This window comes from Paralichthys olivaceus, chromosome 21 (assembly GCF_024713975.1).
Source record: "Paralichthys olivaceus isolate ysfri-2021 chromosome 21, ASM2471397v2, whole genome shotgun sequence".
Classification (NCBI taxonomy): Eukaryota; Metazoa; Chordata; class Actinopteri; order Pleuronectiformes; family Paralichthyidae; genus Paralichthys; species Paralichthys olivaceus.
In genome coordinates this window covers 17211219-17228583 of record NC_091113.1, presented here as the reverse complement: position 1 = coordinate 17228583, position 17365 = coordinate 17211219, and the positions used below count along the sequence as shown (strand labels likewise).

Here is a 17365-nt window from a genome sequence, read left to right as displayed (position 1 = left end):
CTTTCAGTTTTCTAAATTCCACACATTTCTGTTCACTATGTTGTTGGGATGAAGCCACATGGTTTAGTTTGCTTACAGAGGTGATTGTATGTGAGGGGCATTCACAAAGAATAATGTGTGCAATGTGTCAATTTAACAACTCTCAGACTTGTTATATTATCGTACTACAGCCTCAAATGTGCAGAACCAGTGATGATCAGTGTGTGCCTCCTGAAGCCTGTACTAAAGAATAGGATTTGTGCTTAGAGATGTAACTTCAGGTTTGACCCTGCATGGGTTCTCAGGGTTGGTCCACCTCTTACTGAGGTAAATCGCCACAACTTAAAATACACAATAATCTGCTCTGGAGCAAGAGTGTGGTTGTCAGGCTCAGTGAAGTCCGATTAGCCCGGGTTAACTTAATACAGTTCTATGTTTATTTTCTATGCGCACTTTCTGCAAATACTTAATATTCCTGCACATTTTTAATTCCTCTGTATATATTGAAATCCTATGCAAATGTTTAATTTCCCTGTAAAAGTTGAATTTTGCTTCAACTGTTTAATTTAATTTTAATTTCCTTAATTCCTCTGTACACATTTCAATTTACATTCATCTCAGGCCAATTTCTACTTATGCATGAGAGTTAACTTATAACACTGTAACCATGAGTCTAATGTATGTTCAATGTATGTTACTGCCACTGGATGCTTGAATTTCCTTCGGGATCAATAAAGTATCTATCTATCTATCTATCTATCTAATGAAGTTATCCTCAGGAGGCTGAAACGCTTCCTGTTGGAATGATTCTCAGCTGTGACAGAGGATAACCTCTTGTCTTCCTCTAATATGATGTGAAACCACACAAACCATGAATTAAAGCATCATTTAAAAACACTTTTGAGAATTTCAAAATAATTGGAGCAACAAGAGCCAGAGTATAGAACAATAGAGTCTACGTGATTGTCCAAAGAAAAACTTTCTTTACAATAAACTGAACAGTTGTAAATTTTAATAGCTTATAGAAACACATGTATCACAATAAACTCATAAAAACAAGCAAATGACCATTCAATTTAAAAACCTTCATTTTAAATGACACATTTCAATTACAATAAAGACTCCATGGGATTTGTATAATTTAAACAGCTTCACAAAAAGCAAAATACATCCATCCATACAAACATGTTTGTAAATGCTGAACACACTGGAGAAGTTTGGTTTGCTTTGGCAAACAGACTCTCCACCTAAACATGATGTCACACACACAGATCTGTCCTAATGTCACCTGGACGTCACTGCCATGGTGGCTGAATACACAGGATGTGTCCAAGTGTTGAGGGACAGTAGAAACACAGTAGAGACTTTTTGTCACTTAAAGGTTCAGTGTAGTAAACACAAGTGAGCACATTAAAATTTGTACCTTGAAATCATTGGGAACAATTGGGAACAATGCATGTTACATCAAAACTAAATACTTTCACCTTGAGTAGAAAATATTATTTCCCAGGAGAATCACTGTTCTGTAAATTGGAACTATTAATCACAGCGGTAAACTAGAACGGCACTATAACTCCTCCAAGGCCCAACAATCCTCTTATATTCAACCAAGTATTTGGGTGAAGTTAAAAACGTCATCTTCACTAACCTCACCATCTGATTTGATTATGATTCAGCAGTCAATGATTCAAATGCACATCGATGCATTTCAATGTATCACATCCGCAATTTTCTATATTACTGCGCATGGCTGCTTTTTCATCGGTTAATAAAATCAAAGTCAGACAAACCTGAACTCTGTTTTTATTTAGAAAGTGCTTTAAAAAGTATTATAGACCGTTACCGTTAGTACAATTGTGCCGTGATTTACATCATCCTCCAACCTGATTTCACATTCACTCAGTTCAGACTTGTGTGCTGCACCAAGGACTCTGATTACAGCCTTTACTGTATCAAGGTGGCCCTGCCTGTGTGAGTGTGTGTCTGCTCATCCGTCCCTCTTCACAGACAAACTGATGATCACATGTATTTAGTTATTAATCACTGATGTCGGATCATGGCTCCAGATCGTTCCGGTCGCTTTGACCCTGATGTCCTGACTTGTGCGCGTCACGTCATGTGTTGTGTAGCAGGTTTAATTATGTGTCTCATAAACTCTTGAGTGAATCAAACAAGCACAAAGTAAACGTCAGTCCTGTACGTGTCCTAATAACTACTGATCAGTGATGGTGTTTATTCGGAAGGTGTCAAGTGAGTGCAGGTCAGAAGAGGAGTCAGGAGGCAGCTCCGACAGAGACTCAGTACAGGACGACCGAACGTTTAACATGCGTCTGTCCTGATCCTGGAGCAGCGGCGTCATTATTATTCGCTGTGGAAAACAATGAATGTAGCAGAAAACATGAATCGATTATGTTCTGTCTCTGCGTTGATGCAGTCATCTGTAGTGATCTATGTAAGAGGTGAGAAATCTTCCCACTTCTAACGCCCACTTCCTGTTGGTGAATCCTGCGGAGGATCGCCGGCAGTGTTCTCACATCAGCTCCTGTGTATTCTGCAGGCTTTACACTTGGGGGCTGGCTGGCGGAAAGTCCAGAGGCTTTCACTAGGACATCAGCGTTCTCACATAAAGCCCCTCCAGAGAATGTCCGGAGGATCTACGGAGTTCAGTGCATGTCTGAAAGCAGCTGATGAAAACAGTGCACTGTGTTGTCTGGGGAAAAACAACACACCAAAGCCCAACCCCCACAACGTCCTTGAACACAAATGCCTCATAAATCCCAAATTAACCCTCATTGCTTTTAAGTGGTTCCACAAAAATATTGAGGTTTACACTCAGCCACATTCTGCCAAGATGTCCCAACGTGACGAGGAAACGTTCCAACTCTCTGGATACGTCCATACTTCTGTGTGATAACCTCTGACCAGGGTTACAGCTGCACCTTTGGCACTGACACCGTATGTTTCCTCATGTGGACCACCAGGTTGCCTTTCTGTGCAAAGGATTTGTTACATTCATGGCACCGATAGGGTCTCTCCCCTGTGTGTATCCTTGTATGGTTGACAAGATCTGACTTCTGACAGAAATTTCGCCCACAATATTGGCACTGATAAGGTTTTTCCTCTGAGTGAATCTTTACGTGTCTTATCAAAGTCTTAGTCAAGGAGAAACATTTGGTGCAACAAGGACACTTGAAGGGTTTCTGTGCCGTTCCTGCTTCAACCTGCATCAAGAGCTCGGTGGATTTTCCTGTAAGTCTCCTGGGCTGGGGAGGCTTTATCCTGAGATGGTTGGGCTCTGTCCCAACATCGGTCTGCTCACCTGGGTTCACCGAAAGGAGCAGCTGATTATCAGCGTTGGTGCCTGATACTCCATCATGAGCTCCAGTTGGCTCGGTTTTAATGTGATCCACTGGGAGTGCAGCTGAGAGTTCTCTATCTATGTCGGCAACAGTCTGGATTTGATACAGACACAGCGGCTGCAGAGATTCCTGCTCAAACTCACTCCGGTCATAGGGAGCGATGGTTAATGGGAACGTCTTCGCGTCTGATTCGTCACGACTCAGCTCCAGCTTTTCTTCCATCTTACTCACAGGTGTGCTTGATTTTAACTGAGTTTCTGCTTCCACCGTTTCACCGAAACACTGGTAGGGTTTCTCCTCACTGTGTTTCTGTCTGTGAATAAACAGACTGTCCCTGTGCTCAAAGCTTTTGTCACAGTATTGGCACTTGTAAGGTTTGGAGTCTTTATGTATCATGGTGTGAATGATGAATTCAGACTTGTGGCAGAAGTAGCGGTGACAGTACTGGCACTGGTAAGAAGAGGACTGGTCCTCTGGATGCTTCCTAATGTGTCGCACCATTGTCTTTTCAGAAGAAAAACTCCTCAAGCAAACGGGACATTTAAAAAGATTCTGCTCCTTCAAATGCATGTCCAGGTCACACTCCTGCTTTATATCATCATCTTCATCAATATTGATCAGAATCTCCTGATCACATTGATGTTTTTCATCATCAGGAGAAGTGCGTAGATGTGTGTCCGCGTTGTGACGTTCCTCTGCTGGCTCTGACCAGGTGTTGACTGGTTCCTCCCACCTCACAGTGATACTGGCAGGGGACTGCTGCTGAGCAGAGGCAGACATCTGGAGGCAGTCTGAAGAAATAAAAGAGATCCACTTTACACACACGCTAATGTGAGTTACAGTAGGAGCTTTTCAAAATAATATTTACTTCGACCAGTTTTGCTCACTGGTAGTTTTCCTGCATAGCTCCGTACAAATGAAAGGAAATACCAACATTAAGTGTTTTAAACCACGTTCAGGCCTGCTGTTCACGTTAGTCCTGAGTGCTCGTTCGCAGGTGGTCAAATAAAAGGTGCCCTGAATGCGTCCTGATCACTCAGACCACATTCAGAGGTGGTGATGCATATGGCTACATTCTTTAAGCAAAAACAAATGGGTCCTGGGCCACATATGAAGGACCGCCTACTCAGCTGACGTCCTCTGACCTGCTGCAGTTTCACACAGAATCAAAAGTGGTTTTACACATTTTAGACTTGGGTATTTCGGCATTTCAACAAAGTGGATAGTATTTGATAGAATCTATTCTCAGTGGCTGGTAAACATGTCGATTAAACCATACAAGGCATCTGTGACTGAGTCTTCCCCATCTGCATGCCGAGGTGTCCATGGGCAAGATACTGAACCCCGAATTACCCCTCACAGAAAGTGTTTCCCATAGATGTATTGTACGAATGTGTGCTTGAATGGCAATAAGCTGAACTATAAAGTGCTTTGATTGGTCATCAAGACTAGAAAAGCTCGATATAAATACAGACCATTTACCACACAAGTTTATAGTGGAAAGGTGGTATAGGAAAGAGCCCAAACGTCTGTTTTCTCATCCTAAAACACATATTTACTTGTATGAATGTTCAAAGCTGGATTCACCAAACTGCACAAACTTGTCCTAAATGGCTCTGTTCAGCTTGAAGCGTCAACTGTTTATGAGGAGGTGCATAATTCATGATATATGATCATGTGTATAACTGACACCCCTAAAATCTCCATGCCAGGCTGACTGCTGCTCTGACTGGGAACATTGCTTCTGCTGGGAAAAAAACAAATGGGTCAGAATGATTAATTTACACTTTATTTAATTTAGTAGCAGGGTTAGAGTTAGGTGAGAGTATCAGTATGTCAACTGAGTAAGTCAATTTGAATGGCAAACTAGTAAGTAACACACACACACACACACACACACACCATGTCTCCTTTCTTCCACCAAAGTGAAACCTGTTATTAATGTTTTGTATTTAATAAATGCTAAAGACTGGCTTTTGGCACTCTGATGAAAACTGTACACAATCCTACATGTTCAATATTTACTTTATTCAAGGTGAACTCCATTAATCACTCCATTAACTGCAATTAATATTCAGTGTTGATTCTATATATCATTAGTATTCAATATTCCCTTGTCAAACAACTATTAGCAAAGGCCACGTTTGCCAAAACCCAAAGACATTTCTTGTTTTCATTATTTCCTTTTTTTCTGTAGTCTGTAATGTGATGCAGCCGGCTGTGACGATGTGTAAATCTAACCTGTCTAAATATCTCATCTACAAATGAAGCTTTGTGTTAGTTCATGCATGACACGGCTGTAATCATCTTGTCAGATGCTAACAGTCGTGTCCAAGGTGGTCCATTTAAATGGTTCTCCATTGTGTCGCCTGTTTAGCTTGGTAAGTGGAGCCGTCAGCCCCAAACCCAACTGTAATTGCATGTGTTAATGAATGACTTAATCATGACATGAGTGTTCCTGACTGAATTATATTCATTTATTTGAGTTCCATACATACTGTGTCCCTGAAAGACAGGCTTCCCTATTCAAACGTTAGCTTGTGAATACAATACAGTCGAGCAGAAATCATTTAGTGTGTTTGTTTATTTGCTTTAAGTCGTGATTTCCTCACCAAACCAACATCTGGCAAACTGACCTTTGCTATGTGAATTGGCAACATCCAGCAGTCTGCAGTGGTTGTCCACCACCCACTTTGAACAAGACATTTCCTCTTCATACTCTACAATGGTTCTTTCTGCGATCTTGAAGATCTCCTCGGCGGCTGCTGACAAACACTCGGTGATGAGCGCCCTCAGCAGCTCCATCTTTGCTGTCTTCACCATGCTGAGGCGGGAGAGTTTGTGGGTGCCGGTGCGTCTGAGGCAGAAATGAGCCCTGAAGCTCACGTGTTAATCCCGATAGCTTGGCAGCTCCAACTTTAATTCCTGTGTCCTGAGATGCTTCTTCACTCTGTCCACATACAGAGACGACATGTGACTCGGGACAATGAACTGGAGATCTGAAAGACGTTTAAAGGAAATATCAAGTAACAAGATTAAGTTGGGACTCCCAATTTATCATCGTTTACTTAATAACAAACTTCATAAACCACTGATTTTATTACATCACAAAATCAAGTGTGATGAAGCTACAAAGCTCACAGTAGATCTATGTATATTTGTTGCTAAAACGTAAACATCCTGCACGTAACAAACACATCATGTGACTGGTCATGTGACAGCTGGATTGATTTCTGTGGGTTTAGCTTCTCTACTTCTTTCTCAAGGTTGCAGATGTGATTTTAGAGGAAGAAGTGTTGGATGAGCAGGGGATGATTCATCTGATGACGCAGGTGTTATCTGTTTCAGGATTATATTATTATAATATTATTATATATTATATTATAATTATTGTACAACTGTGTGTGTAGTATGTGCATGTGTGTGGGAGCTGCTGGGTCCACCAAGTGATGACCGCAGAGACTTTTATCGGACGGCATATGCTCAGCGCGTGAAGGCAAATGTATGAATACCTTGTCAGACCATGGCTCCTTGAGTTTATTCAGTCAATTAGAGCGTATTTGGTGTTATATTGTGGATGCTGACATATTTCCTTCCTTTTGCTGTTCTTAAAATACAATTGTGGAGTCTATAACATCACCTATAACTTTGTTTAGCCTGGGTTGATCTGTGATAGGACGTGCTCTGAATCCACATCGGTGACATGTTGTTATCGTGGCAACAGGATCAATCCAGTGTTCAACACCAGTGATGATTGTGGCAAAACAAATTTGTGGATTGCAAAGTGAATTGTGGGCACAACAACACTTTTTCAATTCTTAGTAAAGGTTTATATTGTCTCACAGGTAAGTTAAATGTAAGCAGATGTGGGAGGCAGTAGCTCAGTCCATAACGACTTGGCTTGGGAACCGGAGGGTGGCTGGTTCAAGTCCAGCATGGACGGAAGTTGGAGAGGTGCCGAGGTGCCCTTCAGCAAGGCACCGAACCCCCCAATTGCTCCCCAGGTGCCTTCATGGCTGCCCACTGTTCCGTGTGTGGTCACTGTGTGGATTGATGGATTAAATAGAGAGGTCAGATGTTTGCATGTTGCATGCTGTGTGTGGGACCATAAAGAGGTATCTTAATCTTAACTAATTTGGCGTTATTACATTGTCACATCACTTCTGGTGGATTTTTTTGAAGGTAATGACGAATCTGTGATAGTGAACAGACGGCGGAGCACTTGCTTCAGGTCAGATACAGGAAATCTTTCCCACGGCACTCACACTGTACAACTCCTCACCTCACAACCCTGAGCCGTATAGTTTGTGTCCACATTATTTCGCACATCTTAAATTCATACTATATTTAAGCATGTCATATTCCTGCTTACCTCATCACATTGTGGAAAAATGCAAACAACTACTGCAACTGTGCACACGTGTCTCTTGTACATAGGTTGTCATCTCTTTTATTTGGACTCTTGTTTACAGGCTTATTCGTTGTTCTATTATATGAATTACTTATTTGTGCATCATTTACTTGGGGAGTTTGTAGAGTTTATAGCGGATTTAATGTTTATTTCATTCTATTTTGAGCTATTTTAATTCCTAACACAATCATTCCCCAATGTGGGATCAATAAAGTACAGTTATCGATCTATCAAAGCAATCTAAACATCTAGAGAGAGGTTCCATCACCGGTGGCATTACATCAGCGGCGAACACTGAACTGTTTCCGTCTCCTGTGGACAAATCTAACGGGGACCATGACAGTTCTCACCCTGCGGATCCAGCTCGTCCTTCCTGTCTCCTCCTGTCAGTCACCGCTCGATTAGCATGGCTAGCTTAGCTTCCGCGGGAGCTGCGCCGCCTGCACCCGCCGCTCCCAGGTCGGTCACCCTCCCGCTGGTTCGCCCGGAGCGAGACGCTTCAGGCAGCCGAGCGGTGTGGCGACGCGCCGACACGGGTCAGGTGCACGGGGTCTTCATTTTGAAAACAGGATTTGATGCTCATGCTAAAAACAGACGGAGGAGCCACCCACTTCTTCTTCTGTTGGCATTTGTCGGCAGCGTCATTACCGCCACCTACTGTTCAGCCCCCGGTACTCTTCTGTGACCTGACTCCTTGGCGACGCAACGCATCTCGATATTTTAACACTAGATACAACACTGAGGTTTAAAAAGTACAGTGGCAGCAACACTGCTTCAATCAGTGTGTGAGTGTATACAATCATCTTCTTCTTTGACCCACATCTGAAGGGACGGGGACATTGATAAAGACCCTTTAGAAAATAAAGAAATCACTGATATGTGCCTGTAGATTTACACAGTTAAAAGTTAGTTAGTGAACTTTATTGTCAACCAAACAGTGCAACAGGGAGTTACACAGAGGATTGAAATTGCGTTTCCCCATGCTCCAAATGTGCAAGTAATATATAACATATAACATACAACAAATAGTGCAAGCAAACAACTGTGGGAACGACATATACAGACAGACAATGCACCTATAAGTTGTGTAAGAAAAAATAAATAAGTGTGCCAGAGTGTACTCAAATTTTGAGGTATGTTATTGAGGTTCTATAATGAAGATGCAATATGGAAAAGTGCAGAGCAGCAGTTGTAAACATTTAAGATATTGTGCATATAAAGAGAATAGTGCAAACAATGAGTCTTTTTAAAGTGCCTTGAGATAATGTAAATTATGAATTGGTGCTATATAAATAAAATTGAATTGAATTGAATTGAATTGAATTTTAAGTTATTTTGACAGTCAGTTGGTCTTTGTTTGTGTAATGAGCTACTAATGGGAGTTATGATCATGGTATTTTCTTGAGTGAGTTGAGCACTCAACAAAATACTGTGATGATAAAAAAGACATAATGGGATTCATAATGGGATTCTTAATGACCTATGATCAGAGTGTGCTCTGTCCAGCAGGTTCATGAAATCGCTGCACACCAGATGGCACCATTCACCTTCCACAGTTCCTGTCCTCTGTGACAGTTTCAAACTTTATCTCAGTGTTTTTATCTGAGTTTACATTGAGATCCAGGGAAACTCACAGTAGATTTAAACAGACCCCAGACAAACGGTAATCAAGTGTTCAAAGTGTCCAAAGGTAAGAATGTGTTCAAAGTTAAATAGTCCAGTAGCAGTGATTGAGTGGGGAAATAATCCTTTTAAAGATCATTAATGTTGGCAGTACGTGGTGGGTGTTTTATTTCCAGGCCATGTGCCTGTGAGAACGATAAACTGTGGTTCAAACACCAGTGATCAAGGTGACTGCTGAAGTGGAGAGCAGTGGGCCGAGGTGGTCACCCAGCCTGCCCGTTCCTGTTGTGGGCTGGGAGTTTCCAGCTATACAGCACAGGGGAAGCACCACAGGATGTCCTTTTCCTCATTCCTCAAGCATAGAATGACTTTGCGTATGTGTTACTGTGTTTCTCGTGTGTGTTTCTATGAAATAACATCATGTCAGTATATTCTGTTATTTCTGTCAGTTACTTTTCTTCTGTTGCAGTGATGCATTAAATAAAACCTCCAGAACATGGAAGTGTGACCCTGATGTAAACTTCACGCTTAGATTAAAACAATTGATTGTTTAAACTCAGTTCCAGTCCAGTCAGTATTAGATAATAAATTCTATCTTCAACAGTAGTCTATGTACACTGGTTACAAATGTACGAGTGGAGTTCTATCAGGACAAAATAAGTAAGTAGTATCAATAGAATTATGATACTTATGAAGTAGACATGTGTCTCAGCATGGAGCACACAGGAGGACACAGAGCTGTAACCACAACTGTTTGATTTCCACCCAAATAATACAGCATTACAAAATGTGTTCCACTGTGCACTTATAAGAATAATAAGAATAAGAATGCCTTTATTGTCATTGAACACAGTGTACAATGAAATTATAGAGCCACTCCTTTACAGTGCAATCATACAAGTACAAAAATACAAACAAGTAAAAAAATACGTTATTTGAAACTGTGGAAATTGACAACATTTACAAATATACATGCAACTATATTCAATTAGCTGTATTGCACCTGAATGAGTATTGCACAGCACTGATTATGGCACAGTATGAGAAATAAACATATTGCACAGTGGATGGATGAATATTGCTGCTCAACTCTTCTTTGCCACCTTTTAACCAAGGAGGGTGATTAGTCAACTGGACTCTGCTCTTGTGTGTTTGCATTCATTTTGCACTTTACTGCCCTCTTGTGGCTTGACTTGACCCCTTTTTGTCAGTGTGACTGTGTCTCCCTGACAAAGACCAGCATATGTAGACTACAATAGAAGATAGATAAACGTGCAACGCGTGTAGAAACTGTACTTGCGTTTTATAAAATTACTTTTAGCGTCTTTTCTTCATAAGAGATAAGAGGTAGCATTAGCAGTGTGTGATTTATTATCGCTGTTACACAACCGTGTTGTTACACAAGGGACCGTGCAGTGTGTACGTTGTGTATGCAGTGAATGGGAGAGAGAGAGAGGATGAGGCTGGCACCAGCAAATTAGAAGTTGGCAGTATGGTTGTGCAATTATGTGTAGTTATGGCTCTCTGCCGTATACGACTCCAAAAGACAAAAGACCAAACCAAGTTCCCAGCAACTTCAGCCCTGGAGCGAAGCACAAAAATGTTTGCGGTCAGTTTAAAGAAATAATCCAAAGATTCCCTGTCCAGGAAGAGAGCAGCAAAATGCAAAGACTGTCAGCACAGGAATAGAATGAATGGGTCCCTTGCTTGCATGCTACTAACACAACTCTCCCAAAAGTTGCAGCAATACTGATATTAAGAGCAATTCATGAGAAAGTCAAGTGTTATATGGCCACAACTCACAAGTAAAACCAAGGATGATTTCAGTTTCTTCAACTTGCTGTGAAGTTTTTCCAGTTTTGTTTGTCTGCAGTGGCGTTTCCTGTAGAAAACCAGGTTGATGAGTGCACACTGAGTGACACTGAACCAAAGTAGTACACAGTCAACAGTGGACCCAAAACAATGAGCTGAAAGGTGCTAAAGTGTTCTGCACAGCTGAGATGGTGCTAATCCTCTATGGGTTACAATCGACCCCATTCAAACAATGAGCATGGTTTGTTAAATCTATGTTAAAAATAGTGATTCTTGCAGAAGTAAATATTATTTCAAAGGTTTCACTAAGTCAGAGTGTGTAAATATGTGACCGCATCTAGACAATAGATGGATATAATTACTAAACCTACAGTATATGACCATAAGCCCCTCTCTGTGTTTCTCTTCGCAGCCGCAGATCCCTGCTCCATTGATGGTTTACCAACACTGGTCCTCAATGGAAGTTCATGCACCTCATATAGTGGAGCACTATGAAGGAATGAATGTGGCAGCTGCTGGGGGAATCCTACTACACCATCAGGTCACATGGTACACACACACACACATGCTCTATCCCGCTGATCCCTCCACCCCTCCTCTTCACTGTCTCTCACTAATGCTGTGTACAGTTACAGAGGGGGAAAAGCGGGAGGGTTTTAGTGGTGGGGAGGAAGAGAGGGGGGTGGCAGCTGAGAGAGAGAGAGAGAGCAGCGAGGAGAGGAAGCGAGGAGAGGAGGAAAAGGAGAGGCAAGAGCAGTGTGAGCCCAGATTATAGCCAAACACATACTGAAAGAGGAAAGACAGGAGCGTGCAGGCCAGGAAGAAAGGTCCTGTGACACACTCTCTCCCCTGTGTCAACTGACAAGACAGAAAGAGGATTACTCATAGGTTGTGGTGAGAGAAAGAAGAAAGAGACTGTGTTTCAAGGAGCGAGCGTTTCAGAGGACGGTGCTGTCACACAGGAGGAGGACAAGGAGGAGGAGGTGTGAGCGAGCGTGTGGGTTCAAAACAAACCAGCAAAGCCAGAGGTGTGTGTGCGTGTGTGTGTGTGTGTGTGTGTGTGTGTGTGTGTGTGTGTGTGTGTGTGTGAGGGAACCTTAACAATCAAAAGCCCAACATCATCTACAAAGAACCCGTCTGACGTTTGACAAGCCATGCTGAGAACCAGGAGCCAGCTGAAGTCCTGCTGAACACCATGGCCCAGGTGAGAGGAGGCTCACACACACACACACACACACACACACACAAAGTTTTCTTCTTCTCTTGAGTTTCTGTCGTCGGTCTCTCACATTAACAAAATGCATGATGTACGGTGTTTTAGCACAGGACTTATCCTGGAGCGTTGGACAGAGGTGGGAGCACGGGTCCTCTGAGTTTACTTACTTTTCAGGCGTTTCTGCAGCACACAACAACTCATAGTGTTATAGAGAGGATTTATTTAAACCATGGTCCAGAATGGACAAGTCTTTGAGTTTGGGAGAGTTGACGTACTCAGAAGAAATTCTGAGTTTACTTGCACGGACCCAAGGCTGGATCACAGACTGGGCGGAACCTCCACAGGTTCCCAGACTTCAGGACTTTGTGGTATTTTGATTGATTTCTAATTAGTCCGGTAATATTCAACAACAAACAACAAAAATGGAAGTCAAACGTTTTCTTGAGTCTTGAGCCTTGAGTCTCTGGAGTGCAGCAGATGATTGACGTGAGGGCAAAACTGGCTATCACATATTAACATGCGTCTTTCTCTCTACAGCATTTAACTTTGTATTCACTCAAACTATGGAAGCTTGTTAGCAATGAGATAGCACACAGCTTAATTCACTACTTTTCAATTATGTTATTCCAACACATGCAGAGTCAGCACCTGCACATCCAGTGGTGTGTGTGTGTGTGTGTGTGTGTGTGTGTGTGTGTGTGTGTGTGTGTGTGTGTGTGTGTGTGTGTGTGTGTGTGTGTGTGTGTGTGTGTGTGTATTGACTTTGTGTTTTAGAACTGCCGACGAACCGAGGAACTGCTTCGTACCGACATGAACAGAGAGTACCAACATTTTGTGCTTGTCTTCGTGCAAGAGAGAGAGAGAGAGCATCTTTCTCAGACTGAAGCAGCGTTGTGTATTTTTAGCCAGTTGACTCAAGTGATGTGTTTTTGCTGTCTGTGATCTGCATGTGTGTATGTGAGGACTGTGAGATAGAGTGTGTGGTCTTTTCATAGTGTGTGACAGTAGTAAGAAGAGAGCCTGGGAGGTCTGTGGGCTCTTTATGGTATGTGGACATAGAGGACAGTGTCTCCTCTAAGATACAGAGCTCTATTTTAATTCAGACTCAGCTTGTGGTCTAAAGTTGGAGCAAGTCATTCGATTCATGTCCAAATCTACTTTTGTTTCACATTCTATTCTGTTTTTAAATGAGCTGGCACTTTCATGGAAGGGATCTGTGGCGAGTTCATGCAGAGGAATGTTGGTTTTATATTAGGAACGATAACGATTGTATTAAATGTTTGCTCACAACCTGCATTATATGCATCCCAAGAAATGGGATCTGATCATCAACATCAAACCCAATAGTCAGGGTGGCTACATTATAGAGGAACAGAAAACTTTAAATTATCCTGAACATACAAACATAAAAACCACATGAGCCAGGTCAGAACACTAACACAACATGACTAAAATGATGATCAAAACAACTACATTTAACAAGGACACTTAACTGTCCCATGAGCCTTTGCACACTTCCGTCCAATCTGAGCAACCAGCTCACAGATGGCTACAATACTGTGATGGTAGATTTGCCAGGTAGTAAAAAAGAATACTTCTCTGCAGAGGAAACTATGTGAGAACATGTTACTATTTTGATAATGAGCCCTAAAATAACAGCAACGTTCTGCACCACTGACGTCAGAGGAAGATTTTGTTAGTCAATGACTTTCCACTGCCTGGAGATATGGACATATGGAGTGCTCCACCAACATTGCACCTGAACACACCTCATTTTAGGTCCAACATGCTCAGAATGAGAGTGAATCTTCTATTTAAAATATAATGGATGGGAAAATGACAACTGCATCTGTCTGAAACTAAAGACACTTAAATCATACTCGCCATGACTTTAAAAAAGCCAAGAGTGTATTAGGGTGGTACAATTCATTCTGCCTGGTAGCATTACGGAGAAAATCATTAGTCTGAGTGTGAGAAGTGCATTGTGTTTTTGGCGCTTGTGTATTAGTGTGTGTGTGTGTGTGTGTGTGGAAATGTCAGGATATCCTGCTCCTGCCCCTGTGAACACATAAACACATTTACTGGAACAAAAAGGCGACAGAGGAGAGCTGATCAACTTTCCAGCAATTTTAAACATGCCTGGTTAGAGCTGGACAAATGTACTTTTCATATGTGGTACCTTTTATGATACTAAAGCTCTATACTTAACACACAGGCATCCAAATGGTTGTAGCTCATAACAGATACAGAGCAGACAGCAGAACAGCCACAGATACAGTTTAAGGCCATTCAGAAATGGATGAATCTATTTAAGAAATTCAAGCCTACACAATAATTACATTGTTATGTGCACTGTAGTTTAATCGTGATAATTTAACTCTTCCAAACCAAACTGACTCACAGCCCTTTCACATCAATATATATACATTTATAGATAGATAGAGAGAGAGAGACATACATACATATACAGTATATATATATATATATATATAGAGAGAGAGAGAGAGAGAGAGAGAGAGAGAGAGAGATGGATGTGTCTGATCTTTTTTATCCCACCTTTTAAATATTATATAATTCACTAAAATATTTGATCCAACTTAAATCTTCCCCCAAAACATGTAATCAAATGGCAAATCCCATTCACTCTTTCATTGTACTCAGGTAAACAGAGCGACACTTTGAGTATTCCACGTGTATACAGTATATTTAGTATGACTTAGTACGGTCTGAGTGAAACAGTGAACGAAGACACAACCGGGCCCAATTGAAAAAGAGCATAAAAAGTCCTCCTTAGACAAACGTTTAAAAATACATATCCTGTGAAACAGCGGAAAGGGCTATGTGTGCTCTGGTCAACATACATGAGTTTTTACCGTGTGACTCACTTAAGTGACTCACACTGAGCTGACATGTCCTCTGCAGCGAGTCCAGTTCAGCAGCCCCCCTGTCTGAAGCCTCCGAGCCTTATAGTTATAGTGCACTGGCTGCTTGTACTCTAATGGGCTGTGTGTGTGTGTGTGTGTCTGTGTGTGTGTGTGTGTGTGTGTGTAGATTTCACTCAGTACACTGCCTTTACAGAGGCTGAGGAGAAAGGAGACAAAGACAGGAAAATGGCCAGAGGGGCAATCTTGTGTTTGAATGGATACTTTTTCTAAGTTACAACCAGTGAGAATTAATTATGAGTATTGACTGAGATAGGAGATAAAGATATGTTAAGATTCCATTTGTGTGAAAATTCTTTGAAGGCAGAACAGACCCAGAAAAGAAGTCATACCATTGTGTAGCTGAATATCGCTACTGCTAATACTGCTGCTCCCATCACTGAACTGTCCAACACACAGTTGCGCTTGGCAGGTAGTTGGACAAACGCTTACTCTGTGCTCACATCAATGTGGGGACGGTTACTTGAAAACTTACGAATGACGAATTACTCATGAAAACATTCAGTACATTACTTTTTGAAATACTCAGCGACAAAACATGTTACTGAAGACTTTGGAACTCAACAGTGCTGTCAAAGGTGACTTTAAACAACTCCACGGCTTCCACAGACACACGTCACTCCAAGGAAGGGAGACATGTGCTTTAACACAGGCCGGAGTGTTTACTGGCCCTCCAGCTGCTAACATCTGCTTTGCCACAGTGGATGCACGCAGCTCTCCTGCAGTTGCATCCTCTGGGACTCCTCTTTGACCTTGGAACTATAGGTGAATCCTGAAGTAACACCCCGACTGGAATCAGTTTGTGCAGCCACTGAATCTCAATCGGTGCTAGCTTACACTACTTCACATTACTTCTAAATAACGCAGAACTGCCCACTGGCTGTACACTTGTCTTCAGGGGGCACAGTGAAAGCAGCAGCAGGTTCAGTGTCTCCTCAGGACGAACCGTTGCGTGGTCATGGTTAGAAGCTGATTTTTTGATCTATGTAAGCTTCATGTTGAGTCTGTATAGGATGCAGAGATATCTAGAAAAAAGCATTTTGGAGCCATGGTGACTTCTTCATGGCATCACTTATCCTATGATTCTGATCAATATGAGCTTTATATTGTCTTACTATTATTTGGAGAGATATCTTTTTAAATGTGTTTTTTGGGACCATATTTTTGTTCCTTCGCCTTTGACTGATCAGTTCCAAAAGTGAATCACCTGGAGATACCCTCACAAGCAATATTTCCACCAAGTGCAGTATGTCATAATGGAGCCTGTGTGTAGATAGCTGTGCGTCAGCATCATCATATACCTGTGAGATAGATGACCTAAAAATGCAGCTGAAACACACACACACACACACACACACACACACACACACACACACACATACACTGATTCATAGATAGTGGCCCACCACCCAGCCTGACTTTCATGTGTGCCAAGTGTTGTGTATATTATATCCACTCTCAGTTCAGGGTATTTTTGTCTGATAATGCCTTTGCACAACTTTTTCATAAATATGACTGTGTTGTAATTCCAACATCATGGCACTTCAATTCAGTTCAATTCAATTTAATGCTATTTGTATGGTGCCAATAATAAACATTATCTCAAGGCACTTTACATGGCGTGGCGACTGTGGAGAGGAAAAACCTCCAGCAGAACCAGACCCAGTGTGGGCGGCCATCTGCCTCGACCGGTGGAGGTGAGCGGAGAAAAATGGGAAAGAGAGGAGAGGTGGGTGGAAAAGAGGAGATAAAAGAGAGAGGAGAGAGAGCAGGAACAGTTGTGTAACCATCATATTTAAGCTCTGTCAGACTGGTGGTTATAACGAACCATCCCCCCCATAATATATTAGAAAACCCATGTATTACTCACATGGTCACAAAGGTTTTACCGAGGACAAATAAACAAATGAGCAGTGCTAAAATCCGCCCAGTGATGTCATCTATACACAGACCAACATTGCAGTTTAGCCTGACGAGCAGAATGTATGTAGCGGTCAATACTGTGCTCAGCGTTAGTGTTTTC

At 41.9% G+C, this 17365-nt stretch overlaps 2 protein-coding genes across 5 annotated transcripts in view; one reads left to right on the top strand and one right to left on the bottom strand.

Moving 5' to 3' along the window:
* Window positions 1–974: 974 nt before the first annotated feature.
* On the bottom strand, window positions 975–8425 carry LOC109626740 (oocyte zinc finger protein XlCOF28-like). Of its 2 annotated transcripts, none has more exons than XM_020082884.2 (3): window positions 8100–8425; window positions 5975–6337; window positions 975–4129 (listed from the first exon to the last, which is right to left on the bottom strand). In XM_020082884.2, the coding sequence occupies exons 2-3, from the start codon at window positions 6159–6161 to the stop codon at window positions 2907–2909; spliced, it is 1410 nt and encodes a 469-aa protein (XP_019938443.2). In that variant the 5' UTR covers window positions 6162–6337; window positions 8100–8425; the 3' UTR covers window positions 975–2906. The 2 variants fall into 2 exon arrangements, with proteins under 2 accessions (XP_019938443.2, XP_069373821.1); XM_069517720.1 differs by having other exon boundaries at window positions 5975–6288.
* A 3678-nt stretch (window positions 8426–12103) lies between these two features.
* Window positions 12104–17365, top strand: part of LOC109626684 (rho GTPase-activating protein 23-like) — a 63221-nt gene continuing 57959 nt past the window's right edge. For 2 of the 3 annotated variants that reach the window (XM_069517369.1, XM_069517368.1), the window contains exon 1: window positions 12104–12388. In XM_069517369.1, the coding sequence (XP_069373470.1) occupies window positions 12380–12388 (9 nt within the window). In that variant the 5' untranslated portion in view covers window positions 12104–12379. The remainder of the gene's footprint in view (window positions 12389–17365) is intronic. The other variant, XM_069517367.1, reaches the window with a different exon arrangement.

Excerpts from the sequence above, each read along its gene's own strand:
- LOC109626740 (XM_020082884.2), bottom strand. The coding sequence starts at position 6,161 with ATGGTGAAGACAGCAAAGATGGAGCTGCTGAGGGCGCTCATCACCGAG. Across the intron at positions 4,130-5,974 it reads TGCCAATTCACATAGCAAAG|ACTGCCTCCAGATGTCTGCC; the intron begins GTCAGTTTGCCA and ends TTATTTCTTCAG.